Source organism: Ceratotherium simum, chromosome 17 (assembly GCF_057802395.1).
Source record: "Ceratotherium simum simum isolate JZ-2026a chromosome 17, ASM5780239v1, whole genome shotgun sequence".
NCBI classification, from domain to species: domain Eukaryota; kingdom Metazoa; phylum Chordata; class Mammalia; order Perissodactyla; family Rhinocerotidae; genus Ceratotherium; species Ceratotherium simum.
The window spans coordinates 40,378,087-40,399,127 of record NC_141916.1 but is presented as its reverse complement, the minus strand read 5'-3'; the positions used below and the strand labels follow the sequence as shown (position 1 = coordinate 40,399,127).

General features: G+C 34.6%; 1 protein-coding gene across 1 annotated transcript in view; it reads left to right on the top strand.

Moving 5' to 3' along the window:
* SLCO1B3 (solute carrier organic anion transporter family member 1B3) overlaps positions 1–21,041 on the top strand; it is a 70,347-nt gene that overhangs the window by 27,409 nt on the left and 21,897 nt on the right. The window contains exons 2-7 of the mRNA XM_087441979.1: positions 11,775–11,916; positions 12,759–12,891; positions 15,925–16,046; positions 17,246–17,392; positions 17,590–17,688; positions 20,080–20,322. Coding sequence (XP_087298105.1) covers positions 11,775–11,916; positions 12,759–12,891; positions 15,925–16,046; positions 17,246–17,392; positions 17,590–17,688; positions 20,080–20,322 — 886 coding nt within the window. The remainder of the gene's footprint in view (positions 1–11,774; positions 11,917–12,758; positions 12,892–15,924; positions 16,047–17,245; positions 17,393–17,589; positions 17,689–20,079; positions 20,323–21,041) is intronic.

The window sequence follows — 21,041 nt, the reverse complement described above, 5'->3', positions numbered from 1 at the left end:
CACCCTACTTCAGTGTGAAAAAGGTAACAATGAGGAAAGAGATGCCAGCTAGAAATAGTGGCAATCTAGACGAAAGATGATGATCATTTGAGGTAGAAATATAAAGTGAAGCATACTGAAAAGAGAGATTTACAGGGTTAAAATTTTGGCTTTGGAGGACTAATATATAAGAGAGTATATTCTAGCCTGAGCAGCAGGTAGAAGGTGGTGACACAGGAAAAGGAGTTGAAAAGGAGGAAGAAGAGGACAAGGTATAGAAAAAATAATGCAAAACTGAAATGGAGCTGTAAGATAGGCACTATGGAAAAGCAGTCTAAAACTCAGCGAAAGCAATTTCAGCTCAAGATATAGATTTAGTAATCACCAGTATTTAGATGGTAATAAAAACTGGCAATTGGTGAGTTTTCGCAGAAAGAGCATGTAGACTAAAAAGAGAAGAAATGCTGAAACAAACCCCTGAAGAAAAAATTGGAACAGCCTTAATAACATAAGCCTCGTAAGGATATTTGGGAGGAATGATGCAAAAAAGCAGATTTGATTCATGCAAATGTGAACAACTCTGTTTTTTCCTGGAAAGGACAGGAGAGAGTTATGGAAAAGCAAGAGTGCAGTTGGGCAGGAGGAGTGTTTTTTAATGGAATAAACTTGAAAATGGATTAATTGTACAGCTGTCTTCTACTAAATCTCAAAACTATGTCCAGACAAATCTCTCTCTTGAGCACCAAGCCTGCCTTTAACTGTGTCTACTTGATACATGTTATTCTTAGGAACCTTAAATTTGATATGAGAAAGGATGATTTCATTGTCTTTAACCGTAAGACTTTTCCTTTTCTCATCCCAAATAACAGTGTTACTACATACGGTGTTCCAAATTAGAAACCTAGAAAACAAAATCAGAATACTTATTTTCCATTATTCCTACCTCTTATTGACTCTCCTCTTAAACTTCTCCCAAGTGTGTCTGTGACCTTTTGTTTCCCTTTTTCCATCTCGACTCATCTTTTTTTATGAAATCAGCTTTTTAACAAATTCCTTTCCATAAGTCCATCTTCCCCACGGCACCAGAATCAGCCCTCTAAAGTTTAATCTCCTTATGTCACATTAAAAATGCAGATTGATCTCCCAATGTTTGGTATATTTCTTTCTGTATATTCCACTTACACAGAAATTCTTTTTGTTTTTCAAATGATCTGTGTTCTTTCACTATCCAGGGACTTTTCATGTGTTTTCCATTTTGTTTTAAATGTTTATTTCCTCTTCAATTTCTAAATTTCTATTTTCCCCTAAAGACTTAGTTCAGATGTCACCACATCTATTGAAACTTTAACCTGTACAGGCAGAATTAATCACTCTTTTCTGTGTACTCATAACACTATAAATTTATAGCAATTACAGTACTCATTACATTTTATACTAGTATTATTTGATTATTGTTTATTGCCCCAGGAAGTTATTAGTTCTTTTGAGGCATTTATTATGTCTAATTTGTTTTTACTGACTTTCTAACTCTGTACCTGCCTCAACTGCAAGGCTTAGTAGAGTAATTGCAATATTGTAGTTGCTCAATACATGTTTGCTGAGTAAATGAATTGAAGTTCAGATGAGATAACTGAGTTAATCAAGGCTGTTTTGTGGCAAACTGTCTTCTGACTTCAATGCCAGAATTTTCCATTATAAATAAATGACTGACTTGCCACGATTGCAGGTAAATACAGACTTTAGCTCTTAAATCAATGCCACTTGTCTTTTTCTGCATCTGATACTTTAAAATCTATTTGATGATTGTGAACATTTGTATCTCTGCTTTGAACTCTCTCGATCTTAAATTTTCTATCCTTGTGGCATTAGTCTTTTAATATTTTTCACTGGAGATTTCATTCCTTTGGATTTTTAAGTTCTAAGAAAATCATATCATTCTTTCTCTGAACTTCAGTCCTGCATTAGGAACAGGTTAAAAAAACCCATCTCACAGGGTTATAGTCAGATTCAAAGAAAGCATATTTATCAGTCTATCTGTATTAAATCATTTCATGTACTTCTCAAATCCCAGCTTATTGGAGAGATACTATTGTGGCCATTGTGTTTACGTATATTACCCTTTTCTTCTTTGTAAAACCAGTTTAGGATTACACTGTGAGAATTTTGACTCTGTTGAGTCTCTCCTTTGTCTTGAGCTAATCTTCCTTTTAAGATTGAAGACACGGACAATCCAAAAACTGTCTCTGAACTTTTAGAAAGCTTCTCTTATATAGGGCAGAATTTATATTTGGTTATGATTATATCTGCTTTAATGAGACGTCCTGATACTTTCTGAAATTCCCTTCTCTTTGATTTCATTAATCAGTGCTCTGATGGCCAGTGTTTACATAAAAGTTTGCCTCTGTATTTCTTCAATAATCAATAAATCATATTGTCAATATATTCATTACTGATTCTGCAGAAACCTATAATAGTGCATGACATAAAAATAGGTTTGACTAAATGATCAGAAGTCCTGTTTTTATCTGAATGAACTTACAGCCAAAAGTGATGCTGGCAACTCACAATGATAATAAAAACAGACTTTTATCAATGCTTACTGTGTGGTTAGCCCTGTGCCAAGAATTATATGTATATTATTTCAAGTAATGCTCATAACAATTATACTATGATTATCTCCACCTAAGAGCTGAGAAAACTAAGAAATGAGAGCTTTTGCTACATGTTGGCTCTGTACCAGATTTATAATTTGAATTGGGGGAATAACAATTTATTTAACAACCAGAAAACTTTTATTGAGTATTTACTCATTATGTGTCAGGCATCTGAGTTTGATGGAGAACCTGATAAAATTTTTCCTATTTATTCATAATAAAAGGAAAGACAAAACTTGCAGCCTTCCAATTCAATATGGCAGATTGAGAAGAAAAAGGCAGAAGCCACCTCCTCCCCCCTCCAATTTTAATAAATAATTTGAAAGGTGTTAAAAGCAACTCATAACTCTGCTGGAACAAGAACAGATACATTTTGTAAATCAGAAACTATGAGGGATTTCTGAAAGGTAAGATATAGAAAGAATTAGACTAAAGAAAGAAATCACAGCCCAAGACAAGTGTAGGAGAAGAAATTGAAAAACTTGGATGTGGCACCAAGGGTCTTTCAAAGGCAAAAGCCACTGATAGTGAGATCAAGAGAGGTCCCAGAGACAACTGAGAGGTGGTTGGTTAGGGTATCCCACTCACTCAAAAAGAGAGAATATGCATCTTTCCTTGCTTAACATCTCTCTCCTGATCATCAACATACCCCCTCTTAGTCCAACCAGCAAACTTGAGAGACATCTTCCCTGGGCAGGAACAGTGAGTGTGAACAGATATCTGGGCATGTGGAGCAGGACAGCACCTCAGGCGGCTGGCAACATCCAGGAAGAAGTGGGCTGCCTAGGTGCAGAAGATTAACCATTGGTTAATCTGATCCGGATCCTGCTGCTAGTGATTGCTGTCTCTCCATCCCAAATGGGCTTCACAAACTGAATATTCAGAGGCAAGGAAACAGGACCTTGCATCTGGGGAACAGAGCAGACAGCCAAGAATCACCAGGTATTTTAAAGTCACCACTTTTAAAAAGAGACAACAAACTCAATAAATGAAAGAATTCACCTATACCAAAAAATGTATATAAAAAAGAACAGAATTTTAGAATTAGTATAACTATCCTCAGAGATTCAGGAGAAATATACAAACGATAAAGGGCATCAAAAACTTGATTGTTGGCAAAGAAAACCCATTTGGATAATAAAAACATTTGAAAAGTGAATCAATAAGCTGGAAATTCAAGCTGGGGTATTCTCTCAGATCATACCAGAAAGGAAGATGAGGTAGAATAATTATGAATATGTATTAGTTATATATATGCGTACTGGAAATCACGCAAGCATTGAGAAAAATGCAGTGGGAATACAATGTTGTTAACAAATTAGCTTGAGGCAGGGTAATATGGGAGAGATGAAGATAGTAAGGGAGAAGGAAAAGAAAGTAAAACGAGGAAAAAGAAAATAGAAACTACTTTAAAAAGGATGAACATGATCAAATTTATATACTACCATATCCTTGGAAATACTTCTCTCTTGTCTTTTTGATAGTAGCCATTCTAACAGGTGTGAAGTAATATTTCATTGTGGTTTTGATTTGCATTTCCCTAATGATTAGTGACGTTGAGCACTTTTTCATGTACTTATTGGTCATTTGTATATCTTCTATGTAGAAATGTCTGTTTGGGTCTTTTTTCCATTTTTTAAATCAGGTTATTTGTTTTCTGGTTGTTGAGTGGTAGAATTTCATTATGTAGTATGGATATTAACCCATTATCAGGTATATGATTTGCAATTGTTTTCTCCCGTTATATAGGTTGCCTTTTCACTCTGTTGATTGTTTCTTTTGATGTACAGAAGCTTTAAAGTTTGATGTAGTCTCATTTGTCTGTTTTTGCTTTTGCTACCTGTGCTTTTGGTATATCCAAGAAATCATTACCAAAGTCAATGTCCTGAAGCTGATCCTTGATGTTTTCATCTAAAAGTTTAATAGTTTTAGGTCTTACATTCAGGTCTTTAATCCACTTTGAATTAATTTTTGTAGATTGTGGAAGGTAATGGGTTCCTTTGCATGTGGATATCCAGTTTTCCCAGCATCATTTGTTGAAGAGACTGTTCTTTCCCCATTACACAGTCTTGGTATCCTTGTCTCATTTGGTCATATATACAAGGGTTTATTTCTGGGGTCTCTATTCTGTTCCCTTGGCCTATATATCTATCTTTATGTCAGTACCACACCACCTTAATTATTGTTGTTTTGTAGTATGTTTTGAAATCAGAATGTGTGAGCTCTACCACTTTGTTCTTTTTCAAGATTGTTTTGGCTATTCAGGTCCCTTGAGATTCCGTATGAATTTTGGGATTTTTTTTTTCTATTTCTTCAAAAAGGTGACATTGGAATTTTGATAGGGATTGCATTGAATCTGTAGATCACTTTGGGTAGTAGGGACATTTTGTCAATATCAAGTTTTCCAATCAACTAGCTTGGACGTCTTTCCATTTATTTGCTCCTTCTTTGATTTCTTTAGCAATGTTTGGTAGTTTTCAGTGTATGTGTCTTTCACTTCCTTGGTTAAGTTTATTCTTAAATATTTTATTCCTCTTGATGTAAATGCAATTATTTTATTAATTTCCTTTCAGATTGCTCATTGTTGGTGTATAGAAACACAAATAATTTTGAGTGTTGATTTTGTATCCTGAATCTTTGTTGAATTTTATTTATTGGTTCTAGCAGAATCTTGTATAGATTATAGAATTTTGTGTAGAATTTTTATAGATTTCTACATATATGATCATATCATCTGTAAACAGACAGTAATAACAATATAAATAATATAAATTATAAATAAATAAGTATAATTATAAATAAATAATATAATAAAAAATATAATTTTACTTCTTTTCCAGTTTGTATGCCTTTAATTTCTTTTTCTTGCTTAATTACTCTGGCTAGAACTCCCAGGACTGTGTTGAAAAGTGGTGGCCACAGTGGGCATCCTTGCCTTGTTCCTGATCTCAGAGGAAAAGTTTTCAATCTTCCCCGTTGAGAATAGTGTTAGGTATGGGCTTTTCATATACGCTTTTTATTATATTGAGATAGCTCCCTTCTATTCCTAGTTTGTTGAGTATTTGTTTCACAAAAGGGTGTTGAATTTTGTCAAGTGCTTTTTTATTTTTCATGAAAGTGTGTCGAATTTTGTCAAATGCTTTTTCTTCAACTAATGACATGATCATGTGGTTTTGTTCTTTATTTTGTTAATGTGGTATATTACATTGATTTTCATATGTTGAACCAGACTTGCATTCCAGGTATAAATTCCACTTGGTCATAGTGTATGATCCTTTTCATGTGCTGTTGGATACTGTTTGCTACTATTTTGTTGAGGATTTTTGCATTAATCTTCATCAGAGACATTGGTCTATGGTTTTCTTTTCTTTGTCCGGCTTTGTATCAGGGTAATGTGGCCTCATAGAATGAATTTGGGAATGTTTCCTCCTCTTTATTTCTTTGGAAGAGTTTGAGAAGAATTAGCATTTATTCTTCTTTAGATGTTTGATAGAATTCTCCAGTGAAGCCATCTGGTCCTGGGCTTTCTTTGTTGGTAGGTTTTTGATTACTGCTTCAATCTCCTCACTAGATGTGGGTCTGTTCAGATTTTTCATTTCTTTATGATTCAATGTTGGTAGGTTGTTTGTTTCTAGTAACTTATCCATTTCTTCTAGCTTATCCAATTTGTTGGCATATAATAGTTCATACTAGTCTCTTATAATTGATATTATTTCTGTCACATCATTTGTAATGCCTCCTCTTTCAGTTGTAATTCTATCTGCGTCTTCTTTTTTTTAATCTAGCTAATAATTTGTCGATTTTGTTGATCTCTTTGAAAATCTAACTCTCAGTTTCATCGAATTTTTGTATTGTTTTTCTATTCCCTTTTTCATTTATCTCTACTCTAATTTTTATTATTTCCTTCCTTCTGGTAACTTTGGGTTTAGTTTGTTCTTATTTTCTAGGCGCTTCAGGTGTAAGTTTAGACTGTTGATTTGAGGTCTTTATTCGTCTTTAATATAATCATTTATCACTATAAATTTCTCTTTTAGTACTGCTTTTACTGCATCCCATATGTGTTAGTATGTTGTGTTTTCATTTTCATTTGTCTCCAGATATTTTCTAAATTCTCTGGTGATTTCTTCTTTGATCCATTCATTGTTTAAGAGTGTGCTGTCAAATTTCCACATATTTATGCATTTTCCTTCTGCTATTGATTTCTAGTTTTGTTTCATTGTTGTCAGATAAGATATATTGTATGATTTCAATCTTATTAAATTCGTTAAGACTGTTTTGTAGCCTAATGTGTTCTATCTTGGAGAATGTTTCATGTGTACTTGAGAAGAATGTATATTCTGCTGTTGTTGGATGGAGTGTTCTGTGTATGTCTAGGTCCAATTAGGTCCAATTGGCATGTGGTGTTGTTACAGTCTAACATTTTCTTATTGATTCTCTGTCTGGATGTTCTATCCGTTATTGAATGTGTGGTATGAATCCTTACTCTTATTGTGTTTCTGCCTATTTCAACCTTTAGTTCTGTCAGTGTTGCTTCATATATTTCAGTGTTCTAATGTTGGGTGCATATATATTTATAATTGTTATGTCTTCCTGGTAATTGATCCCTTTCTCATTATATAATGTCCTTCTAAGTGTCTTGTGACAGTTTTTGTCTTAAAATCTATTTTGTCTAGTATAAGTATGGCTACCTCTGCTCTCGTTAGGTTTTTGTTTGCATGGAATTTCTTTTCTACCTGTTCAGGCAGTTATAACAAAATACCATAGACTGGATGGCTTAAACAACAAATATTTATTTCTCATAGTTCAGGTGGCTGGGAAATATAAGATCAAGTTGTGGAAGATCTTAAAGTTATTACAATATGTTTTAAACTGATAACAGCTTAACTTCAATTGTGTATAAAAACTCTATTCTTTTACATATCTGCCTCCCTCCCACTTTCTGTCATTGATGACACAAATTACTCCTTCTTATATTGTATATCCATTAACATAGATTTATAGTTACTTTTTATGCTTTTAAAAAACTTCTAAATCAGATTTTTATAAGTGATTTACTCACCTACATTACAACAATACAGGATTCTATATTTCCTTTACTAGGGAATTTTATATTTTGGTGTGGTTTTGTATTACTGTTTATCATCCATTCATTTCAACTTGTAGGACTCCCTTCACCGTTTCTTGTAGGACAGATCTAGTGGTGATGAATTCCCTCAGCTTTTGCTTATCAGGGAAAGTCTTGATTTCTCCTTTGTCTTGAAGGACAGTTTTGCCAGATATAATATTCTTGGTTGGCAGTCTTTTTCTTTTAGTACTTTGAATATTTCATTCCACTCCCTTCTAACCTACAAGGTTTTTGCTGAGAAATCTGATGATAATCTGCTGGGAATTCCCTTGTATGTGATGAGTCGCTTTTCTCTTATTGCTTTCAAATTTTCTGTCTGTGACTTTTGACAGTTTGATTATGGTGTGTCTTGGTGTAGGTCTCCTTCCATTTATCCTCTATGGAGTTTTTGGAACTTTTTGAATCAGTATGTACATTTTTCTCCTCAGATTTGGGAAATTTTTGACTGTCATTTTTTCAAATAATTTTTCTGCCCCTTTCTCCCTTTTCTTCTTCTGGTACTCTCATAACACATATGTTGTTTGCCTGATGGTATTCCATAAATCCTTTAGGCTATTCATTTTTATTCATTCTTTTTTTCTTTTTTTCCTTCTCTGACTCAGTATTAGAGATCATTGATTCCGTTTCTGTCTGGTCAAGTTTGCTGTTGAGTTCCTCTAGTGATGTATTCAATTTAGGTAATTATATTCTTCAGTTCCATAATTTCTGTTTGGTTGTTCTTTATAGTTTTTATTTGTTAATATTCTCATTTTGCTTATCCATCATTTTTCTGATTTCATTTAGGTGTTTATCTGTGCTGTCTTTTAATTCATTGAGCAACCTTATGACAGTAATTCTTAATTCTTTTTCTGGCAATTCATATATCTCCATTTCTTTAGGGCAAGTTTCTGGAGATTTAACTTGTTTCTTTAAATGTGTAGTGGTGCACTATTTCTTTATATGTCTTGTTATTTTTTGTTGTTGGAATTTTGGCATTTGAAGAATTAACCAGCTCTCTCAGACTTTGTGCTCTTTCTTTGAAGACTTCCACTACTAAGCCAGGCTAGAGATTCTGGAGACCTCCTGAGATATTTCTGGATGTGTCTTCTCTGGGCTATTTGATGAGATTTGCTGGTTTCTATTTACAAGCTCCCCCCTGGTGTCTGTCTGAGATACTAACATCTCTGGTATTGTAATAAGTCACAATAGTGGTGTTTTACTTAATGTCTATCTGTGGGACTGCAGACTCTAGCGCTTGGTTTATTGTCTTTGCTCTGAGATCCTCAACCTGGTGACCCACTCTTACCCGTACATGGATACAGTACTGGTCCCTCAAGAACCCCTCCTAAAATTCAGAACATTGAACATAAGTTCTCCTCCCTTTTCTCTCTAGGGGGAAGACAGGAGTTAGGAGTTTTGTTTAAATTCCACCAACCATGCTTGTGGGGTTAGGCTCTGGCAAGAGAGTGGAGAGCATCACAAATTTTCCTACTGGGCTCCCATATGGTTGGATTTGCACTGAGTAGGATGCAGAAATGTTTTAACTGGTTTCTGAATTTCTCACAGAGGCCTTGCTTGGTTTGTTGTTAAATCCACATGTCCATAGGGGAAGGAAGGTTGAGGGCTTTCTATTCCATCATCTTGCTGATGTAACTTCCATCCACATTTGTTCATTTCTGGTGTCAATAACATAATTTTCTGAAAGGATCAGAACCTGAAAATTTTTCATTTCTGTTCTATGATGTAAAGACTGTGTATAATTCTACAAGATGTCAGAATTGACACTCCTTGAGGAAAATCTTCATAATTTTACCTAACTCCATTGGGCAAACTTAATATCTTTCTCCTATGAGTCTAGTTCTTCCCTTCAGTAACTTAGTAAAACTGATTTGGAAACTCTTCCACCTTTTGTGTTTCATTCTTCGATGACTTCTGTTATCTTATATAAGAATTCTTCATTACTTCTAATAAGTTGTATCATTTTATAGCTTTTCTGACATACAGAGAGTAAAGTACACACATCTTGCCAACCATGGAAGAGCTGTATTGGGCCTTTTATCTCTTTCCTCCAAGCATGGCCTCATGAAAGACATATAGTAGTTTCTAGTTAGACAAAAGTTCAACAAATATTTTTTTATCATCTCTGTGGCAGGCACTGTTCTAAGCACTGGGGATATAGCAGTGATCAAAACAGACAAAAAACCTTGCCCTGATCAACGTTATATTCAAGTGAGGGCAATATACATTAAATAAAGAAAGAAATAAAATATAATGTGAAGGGAAAGTGGTGTACAGTCATGCACCACATAATGACATTTTGGTCCATGATGAGCCACACTTATGATGGTGGTCCCGTAAGATTAGTACCATATAGGCTAGATGTACAGAAGGCTATACAATCTAGATTTGTGTAAGTACACTCTATGATGTTCGTACAATGACAAAATCACCTGATACATTTATCAGAACGTGATACATGACTGTAAGTATCATTAAGTGATACATGACTGTAATTTTAAATAGGTTGATCAAGGAAAGCCTCACTGTGGCAGTTACAATGAGCAAAAACTTCAAGGATGTGAGGGAGTGAGTGATAGAAATATGACTATGGGGAAGAGCTTTCTCTGTAGAAAGAAAAGAAAGAGCAAAGAACCTGAGGCAATATAATAAACCTGGAATGCTCAAGATACAGCAAGAAAGCTAGTGTAGCTGGAGAGGAAAAAGCAAGGACTAGAGCAACAGAAGATGAGATTAGGAAGGTAAATAGGACTATTTATGGGGAAGGGATATTCAGGGAGAAGGACAGATCATTTAGGGCTTTGTAGACCTTTGGAAAGACTAGATATTACTATGACTGAGGTGGGAGGATCAGTAGCATGATCTAATTTTCATTTTGAAAGAATTTTTCTAGCAACTGTGTTGAGTAGGGACTGTAGGGGGATGAGAGCAGAAGCAGAAAGATCTATTAGGAGGCTAATGCAATAATCCAGGCTAGACATGATAGTGGCTACCACTGGTAGTATAGAAGGCAATGAGAAGGGCTTGTTTAGTCAGCTTGGCCTGCTATAACAGAATGCCATAGACTCAGTGCCTTAAACATCAGAAATTTATTTCTCACAGTTCTGGAGGTTGGAAGTCTGAGATCAGGGTACCAGTACAATTGGGTTCTGGTGGGAACCCTCTTCCTGGTTTCAGATGGTTGTCTTCCTGCTGGGTCCTCACGTGGCAGAAGGAGAGAAACAAGAAAACTCTCATAAGGACACTAATCCTATCACGAGGGTTCCACTATCATGACCTAATTACCTCCCAAAGGCCTCATCTCCAAAAATCATCATTTGAAAATTAGGGTTTTGAGATATGAATTTGAGGGGACACAAACATGTAGTCCATAACAAGATCGGATTTTAATACTAGAGGTAAAAGGAATTCACCTATGGATATGGATATGGGCTATAAGAAGAATGAATCACTAAATTTTGTAAAATGAAACTGAAATAAAACATCTATAACCACTGGGGTTAAAAATACTTTTTTAGAACATTGAATATACTGCTTTGTCATCTTCATTTTAATGTGCATTTCTCCAATAATAGCGATGTTTTATAAACGAAAAATGTTCCATTTTTTAGCTGGCTACCTGGAAATGCTAGCTTTGTGAATGTCTAGCCAATGCCCTCATAGTTAGCCTGTGCTATTTACTTGGGAATAAAGAGTAACTTATCCTCATGGCCATCTCAGACCATTACCCAGCTTCTTAGAAATCAGTTAATGACATTAATTAAAACATAACAACCTCGACCTTACTGGTCTAATCTGATGTTGTAACCAAGTTAGAAAATGATGCTTTATCAATATAGTGAAGATAATGTTAAAAGGACTAAGAAGTACCAATTGGTACAGAGGAAAGGTGAGTATGCTTTTTATGATAAAAATAATGTTTTTAAGTAAAGAAAAAAGGTATTTTAATTCTGTGTGCATATTAACAATATGTAGTCCTTTGATTAACCATTTTTGCCTTTCTTTGTACTTTTTCTTAGATGTTCTTTGCAGCCCTGACACTCAGCTTTACTTGTAGAGCACTAAGTGGAGTCATTATGAAAAGTTCCATCACTCAAATAGAAAGGAGATTTGAGATAACATCTTCTGTTGTTGGCTTAATTGATGGAAGCTTTGAAATTGGTAATTTTTATTTCTATTTTCATTATTACTTGGTAACCAGATTTACAGAGGTGAAAACTGTGCATACATGCTTTATACCACTGGTTCTCAACCAGGGTAAATTTTCTCCCAGCGGCAGTCTGGCAATACGGAGACACTTTTGGTTGCTGTAACTGAGGGTAAAGGGGTTGCTACTGGTATCTAGTGGTAGATGCCAGAGACGCTGCTAAACATCCTACAATGCACAGGAGAGTCACCACGACAAAGAATTTTCCAGCCTAGAAAGTCAATAGTGCAGAGGTTGAAAACCCCTAATTTACACAAACTCTTTGTTTGCAAACTAATACTTGGCAGGGATTTACCTGTCCTCTCTCAAGATGCCCTAGTGCAAAAAAAGGTTGGAGAGAGGATTATGATTCTTATTCTTTTTTTTATATTTCTGGCTCCTAACACCATGGCAGGTACTTAATAGGAATTTAAAGAATGCTAGGAGTGAGTGAATAAATGCATGATGAATACCTTCCCCTCAGGTCAGGAAGATTTTCTTCATTCCAATACAATCCAGTCAACTCCAAATTCTTCAATAAAATTTTGCTTCACTGATATTGACAAATAATTCAAGTGCTTTCTTTCATATCTAAAACCTATTCTACTTATTAATACCATACAACTTTACAGTGAGTGGTTTAATGTAAGTGAGTCTCACCTTCTCAATTAAGTTACATGATCTTTGAGGGAAGGCACCGTGTCTTATGCTCTATTTGTATCCATTCTGAGGCCTTTCATTCTACTGGAGACAAAATTGGACTCAGTCAATGTCTGCTAAAATGAATCACATTAAGATAATTTTGTTCTCCTTCTAGGAAATTTGTTTGTGATTGTATTTGTGAGTTACTTCGGATCCAAACTACACAGACCAAAGATAATTGGAATTGGTTGCATCATTATGGGAACTGGAAGTATTTTGACTGCTTTACCACATTTCTTCATGGGATAGTAAGTGTTTCTTTTGTGCCATTAATTACCATTTACTTGTAAATTAACGGTAGAATTTCATTTTTTTCCTTTTACATAAGCAGACACCTTTTGAGAAGAACACCCACTGAGTAGGTGTAGAAATGGAGTATACTTTCTGTGTAATAATTAACTTATTGCTTTATCCACCATGGATTTCATTGACTTTGAAATATGAATAGCACTAAATAAGGTGTACAGTTTCATAGGAAATAAATAAGCTCTTTATGACTGTCTAGTATAACATATATATATTGTGTCTTTGCCTACAAGATTTTGATTATATTCAATAAGATTTCACCACCCAAACCACTGTACTATGGGTTTTTCCACTACCATTTCCACTGAGACTGTTCTTCTCAAGGTCACTGTGTAGTTCTGATTAGAGGCAGATACTAATGACAGAAAATCTAAAATAGCGATGGCATAAATAAGATAGAAGCTTATTTTTCACATAAAAAGTCAGTGTAGTCAGCCCAGGGATGATAAGTTTCTGCTTCTTTTTATCATGTTGCCCTGCCTTGCATGGCCTCGACCTCATGGTCCAAATAGTGGCAATGTTGTTCCAGGAAACAGGATAGAAGAAGGGAAGAAGATCAACAAGAAGAAACAGAGTGCACACAGGCTGGGGCTTAAGAAATGTCTTCAGAAGCATAACGCTTCTACTAACTTCACATTGGTCAGAACTTTGTTACATCTCACATCTACATATAAAGACCTCAGAAAAAATAGACTTTATTCCACGAAGCCATGCTCCTAGCTAAAAATCCCAGCTTCTATTACAATGGAAGGAGAGAAGAATGGATCTTGATAAACAACGAGCAATTTCTGCTAAAGACATTCATTACTTACTCATTGCCAAAGTCAACATTCATGTCTTTTGTTTTCCATTTCAATTTCTTTTTTTTTTTCTCTATAGTATTTGACCCTGATAAATACTTTCTTCTTCCTAGTACTGCTCCTTCTTATTTTCATTGTATTATTCTCTCTTAATTGATTTCCTATCTTTGTGGCTTCTTGCTTATGCCCATTCTTTTCTTCAGCTGCTCACACCATAATGTGAATATCTCCTAAGCTCTCTCTTCAATCTTATTCGCTTTTCATTCTAGATGATTTGTATGGAGTGTATACAGCATTAAATGCAACTGTCACCTATACATGGGGACTTAACCTTACACTCGAAACCTATATAATCATCCGTCTCATGGTTATCTTCAACCGAACAACCTACAAGTATTTCACATCCATATGTTCAAAACTGTATTCATCCATATGCCAAAACCAGCTCAGACTTTTCACATTCACTATTTCAATAATGATTCATTTAGCCACAAAGGAAGTCAAACCAAAGTCAAGGGCCTCATCCCAGACTTTTTCTTTATTTCCAAACAGATGTCATCAAATCTTGCATATTCTACCTCCTGTCTGTCAATTCCTATGTACCTCCTTTCATCTCCACTGTCCCTAACCTAGTTGAGGCGTTCCTCTTCTCTGGCCTGGACTTTTGCCTCCAGTCTCAACTCCATTCTAACTCAGATCCTACACTAGAGTATTCTAATTATGTTACTCCAGCTTAAAATTCCCGATTTCCTAGAGCAATGTTTTTCAAACTTCAGATTCTGAACCGCTAGTGGACCAGTAAATCAATTCAGATTATTAAGACCAACAATTTTTAATAGGATAGAATGGAATAAAATAGAATAAAAGAATAAACAATTTAGGTGGGAACAAATACTATTCTGTGGAACTTTAGTTTGGGTTGTACATATATTTGTGCGCGTGTGTGTGTCCATATGTATGTATTGTGGTTGTGAGGCAAAATGTATTTCTTACTGCTGGTCACAGTCAAAAATATTGAATGCCTCTCACCTACAGATTAATTTCTAAACTTTTTATGTATGCATGTTGCTCATTGTGCATTTGGTCCTTGACTATCTTCCTAGCTTCATCTTACACTGCTCCTCATGGTTGAGGACCACACTCTGGGGCCGTCAGTTTTCCAAATGTGCCATAATATGTCACACCGTTACATATGGTGTTTCTACAACCTTGAATAGTTTTCCTCCTTTGTCTACCTATTACACTCCTATCCATCTTCAAGATTCATCTCACATGTCATCCTCATTGTGAAGTCCTCTCTAATTCACCCCTTCCCCCACTTCCAAGGAAAGCTGACTATCCTCTTTTTCTTTATGCCAACTCAGGACCTTGTATATTAAGCTTATCATTTATTTTTTCATATATGTTTATCTTAGAGAGTGTAAAATGTCCCAAGTATGAAAACTGTGTGTTTTATTTCTAGTTCTTTGGAGCTGAGCATAATGCCTTGCCCACAGCAGGCTGCCCTTGGAGCTCACTGGTATCTCAGTATTTTGGGACATCAGTGTTTGTCCCTATTCCTGCTCCATCTCTGTTATTCTTATTAAGTTGTTCCTCATGAAATTGAAATGAATTAGAATTTGTTTTAACTAAGTTATGAAGAGTCAGGCCTATGAAAGTGTGCTTGTGTGGTGGAGGTGGGGGGTATGGGTAGCCATAAAAGAAAATCAGACTGGTTATAGATAGAAAATGTAGATAAATAGGGGTGCACTATAGACTGATTTGGAAAACACTGCTCTAAAGTTTATTAAATGTTATCAGAAAGTTTAGATTATGACCATCTTTGAAGATAATTCAGAGGGATGGATAGCTACAGTTGGCAGTTTTTTTTAACAAAAGTGTGAATCCAAGATAGTATTTCACAGCTTGACCAGAATATAAGCACTCCTAGGATGATAGCAACATGATAATCCACCCTGCCTGGGGAGTATTGAATGACATTTCTTAGTGGGTATGCTCATTTTATTTTCACCCATCACCTTTCCTAAAATACAGCCTGGGAAGTTGACAAAGATGATTCTGAAAATTTGGAGAAAAGAATGGTGCAAATAAAGAGGAAAATTCCTCTGGATTTCTGGGAAACGTGAAAATATTCAGTAGATAACCAAAATTTTAAAACTAGTGATGTTCTTATAGTTACAGGTATTCGAAAGAGACTCTTATTAATCCATCAGAGAATTCAACATCAAGCTTATCAACCTGTTTAATTAATCAAAATTTGTTACTCAATACAACATCACCTGAGATAGCAGAAAAAGGTAAGAATTGATAGTCACTAAAAAATATTCTAAAACATTACTTTAACTACATCTGTCAAAAATAATTATGATTTTCACTAGCAAATTGATTAAAAAAACAAACAGAAAAAACATTTGCATCTTATGTATGTAAGACAAAACAATGTTAATACATATTAAGAACTTTTAGAAGTAATAATAAAAGAGGATATTCCAGTAGGAAATTGGCAAGGAATATATGCATTTAAAATAAAGAAGAGAGAAGTGGCATAAATATGTAAAAAATGTAATGTTACTTTTTATGAAAAAAGCAAATTTCTGTACCAGTTAAAGATATTTTTACCTATTATAACACAAATCATGAATTATAATTACAAATTATAATAATAATTAATAATTTTTCTACCTATTATATAGAAAAGATTAAAAAAGAAATGAGATAGAGGAAAAAGACAACTTTGATGTATTGATGGGAGTATATAAATTTCTAACTCTTTTTGGAAATTAATTTTCAGCATAGTAAAGAATAAAAATATGCATATACACCTAAATCAACAATTCTACTTTTACTGATTTATCTTAAGGAGATTAATTAGGAATGTGCACAAAGATATATTGATGATCATAGCCATGGCATCCCTGTTAAACAGAATAAAAAATTAAAAATATTTTGTGAGTAAAAAGGAAGAGATTGATTAAATAAATTATGAAACTTTTATTCAGCCCACTCCTATGTAGTCATTAAAATCCTGATATAAAAGAATCTTAATAACATATGGAAATTGTCATAATATGATGTGTAAAAGTAAATTATAATATGAACTTGATGTCTATGTATAGAATGTATGTAAAGAATATTATTCATATTTTTATGTGAACTAAAAATGTGAAGATATATACAAACATTAGAAGTGGTTTTTTGGTGTGTGAGATGAGATTATAGATAATTTTTGCTTGTTTTCTTTGTGCTTTTCTATATTTTCAAATTTTGTAAAGTGAATATAGATTACTCTTTTTTTCTTAAGTTTTTTTTTTCCCCCCAAAGCCCCAGGAGATAGTTGTATGTCATAGTTGTACAGCCTTCTAGTTGCTTAAATTACTCTTATAATTAGAAAAAAGCCAAATTCTTAAGTGGAATAATTAAGAAGTTAAAGTAGTTGAGTTTCTAATAGGAATGCTGAAATTAATGTTTAAAATAAAACAGTATCTTGTCTACATAGGTCCTGGAAAGGAATCTGGGTCATATGCATGGGTATATGTCCTAATGGGCAATATGCTTCGTGGAATTGGGGAAACTCCCATAGGACCCTTGGGAATTTCTTACCTGGATGATTTTGCTGAAGAAGGACATTCTTCTGTTTATTTAGGTAATGTACAGAAAATGCTAGATTATATGATTACTTTCTCTGGCTCAACCCTTGAAATAATAGTATTCCTAAATTCATTCCTTTACTTATTAAAAAAATTATTTGGAAATGTATTATGTAACGTTACTTTAAAAAACATATTGAATAGGAGTCGTGTATTTTTGGCATCTGATAAAATTGTTTTATAATATTCTCAGGTAGTCTGAATGCAATAGCAATGATTGGTCCGGTGACTGGCTTCATCCTGGGATCTCAGTTTGCTAAACTGTGGGTGGATGTTGGATATGTAGACCTGAGTAAGTACAATCAGAACAAGGTGACATGATAAGGCTTTCAAGTACAGAACACCATTCTTCCAAATAATTGAATTTACTCTTTCAAAAGTCCTTTGCTATTTGTCAAAAGTTACAAATAGGAAATAAACGTATTAATAATCAGAATAAAAACAACTACACCAGGCTTTTACAACTAGGCATGAAATATGAAAATTTTAACAAACTTGCTTTAGATTACTTCATTGAAAATAATGGCAAACTAATTGCAGGCCTCTCAGTGTGCCCTGTAATATCACTTCTCTGTGTTTACCCTTGGAAAACTTTCTTTCCCTTTTTTATTTGCATAGTTCTTAAAGTGTCTTCCAAAATGTGGCTCCTCTTCAGAGAAGCCTTACTTTACCAACCCTTATTGGCGCAAAGTGCCCCTATTAATCACCAAGAGCAAGCCTTTATTGTAGCCCTTATCATACTGAGCTGTAAATATTTGTGCACTTACTTGCCATCTCCTTTGGAACATAACAGGATCGTATCTGTCTTAACATCTAATACATAATTAGTATTTCTGAATAAACAAATCTGATTTTCTATCTCACTAGGACTTCAATAGATCTCCAAGGAGATCAAAGGATTCATTTATGAAAGGGAGTGGACACCACAGTAGGCCACAAACTTGAAAGTGTTTTATAATATAAAGCTAAAGCAAGTACCTGATGAAATGTTTTATATCTTCTATTTCGGACATGTGAATTAGTGAAGGTCCACATTCTGTACATTTCTACTCATTCACCTCCAGGTTCATCCTTGTTTTTATCACTAGAAGTACAGAAATAAATGGTTAATGTCTTTAGGATGATAGTTTTATAACCTTTTTTCTATAGTCACAAGTCACTACTCATGGTATTTTAGAATTCTGGGTGATTTACATCCCTACCACTGAATGTTTAGACCTTATTACACCCTCTTTTCTTCAGTCATGAGCAGGACGTAAACATATTACCAGGTACACTTCGGCAAACTCCAGTGCCTGGAGGAGCCAAGGAGATAACTTAAGTGAGTACGGAGCATTGAGTGTGGTGGTTACACTGGGAAGAACTGGTGGTGCTGAACTGCCCTCTCCACACACTCAAAAGCACATGTACTACTCAGCCTCAACCTGTTCTTTTCATGCAGAAATTTGGGTCCAGCCTTGACAAGATCTTCTGGTTGGTTTCCAAGAAAATCCAGAAATCCAGATTTTTATGTAGAATTTTCTAATTTTTGAGATAGCGTGTGAGCCAAGGAAAACACTTTGGCATGCCATGTCTAGCTAGGTTATGACCTCTAGTTCCTATGTGAAGACCAGTGATAAAACAGGAAGCAAGTTGTCCTGTTTTTGGATAACTTGACATAGGATGTTGTTGACAGTGAAGAAACATTTAGCACTTAGATGGAATCACTGATTTCACCAATCATTTCTTGCAGTCTGTCTGAGTTGCTGATTATAGAACAGTATGATCATGTAAATCAATTTTAAACCTAGATCTGTACATACTTGAAAATCACTTCAATAAATAGAATGAATAACTTGTTTCTATATAGTTTTAAATCAAGTCAATATTTTCTCATGTTAATGAGTTTTTCTTATAGACCAAAGAGTAATGGCACCGTTATCGTGCTTCAAACTTCTATGCTGTGTATGTGTGTTGTGCTTTCTTATTACTTAGAATGTTTATTTTATACTTACTGAAATAGCTCATTTGTACTGGTTTAGATTTAGTATTTACATATCTCTCATGCATGCTTTAAAGGAAAACATAATTGTAATAAAATGGTTAAATTATCGCTAAAATTTAGAGTCCAACTCTTCTAGGTCTCCTTTAAACTCAGATTTTCATTGTGTGTGTATCTTCACCAATATCATCCTCTGTGCTGTCAGAGTTAGATATACAAGTTTCTGTTAAAAAAAAAAAAGTCCCACTATTGGCTCTGAGAATTTCATAAAAACTGCTGTAAATTTCACTGATGGTGCTCTCCTGACCTCGGCAAATGGTGCCAATAAAAGTTTTCAGGCAATAACGAGGATTCATATGCCCTCCATACTTGGTCCTTAATAGTTTGCAAGGTTAAATTGTCAATAATGGCAGCTGTCCAGTCATGTCGTTAGAAAAGCCACCAACTTTCCACAGGCTCAGGCAGTGACAACAATGTCATGACTGATTCTCGGACAACAGTTATTGTCAGATGTCGTTAAATGCTAGACATCCTGATTTCAGAGGTGACAAAGTGTGAAAAAAAGAAAATAGTGTCTTAGAATTGATGAAATATAGTTTACTTTCTTCATCTGTGGAGGATGGCAATCATTGCCATTATTGCCCAGGATTTATTGCATTCCAAAATGATTTTTGACTAGCTTCTTCTAATTCTTTCTTCTAGGCAGTATCAGAATAACTCCTAAGGACTCTCGCTGGGTTGGTGCTTGGTGGCTCGGTTTCCTTGTGGCTGGACTGTTATCCATTATTTCTTCCATACCATTTTTTTTCTTGCCCAAAAGTCTGGATAAACCACAGAAAGAAAGGAAAGTTTCAGTATCTTTGCATGCGCTCAAAACAAATGAGGAAAGAAGTCAAATGGCTAATTTGACCAACCCTGGGCAAAAGGTTACTGGAAATATAACTGGTAAGTATTTCACATTGATAGTCAATTTGGAATTGTTAATCCCAGTAAAAGGGAGGAGTGAGTATTCCGATACTCCAATTATGAGTCATACCCAATGAACTGGAGTTAGCTTTCTCCTGCACTAAATTTAGCTGAATTATTTTTCTAAGATTTCTATTAAAATTAGTAAATATTTTCTGAACACATACCAACTCACTGAAGAGAGGATGATTAGGTTTGTGGTCTTTAGCCGGGAGAAACAAAAGGCTAAAAATATATGTTACTCATAAACCAAAGAGCGTATATTCATTTTAAAATTATACAGTGTAAATTATGAGGGTTAAAAGGACTGTAATATTTCATTCGTTCATTCATTTGCTCGTTCATTCACAAATAGTACCAGGCCCTATAATATGCTCTGGTGATAGAATATTCCCTCTATTTTTCAAGAATTTACAATTTACAGTGGGTTGTACCAAGAAATATATAGACAATTTCAATACAGTGTTTAAGTACTATGGTAAAGTTAATATAAGGAATTATGAATGCCTATAGATTGGGAAACTTAATTCTCAGTAGGTGGAGCGAAGGAATAAGGAGAAAGAAGTCAGAGGAAGTTTCTCTCTAGATAATTGGCGTAAGATTATTTTCTTGGTAATTATATAGAAAAAATTTTGCTTGCCTAAATATTTAAACATGAAATAGAAGCAACATTGGTAGTCAAGATTATCAGTCAATCA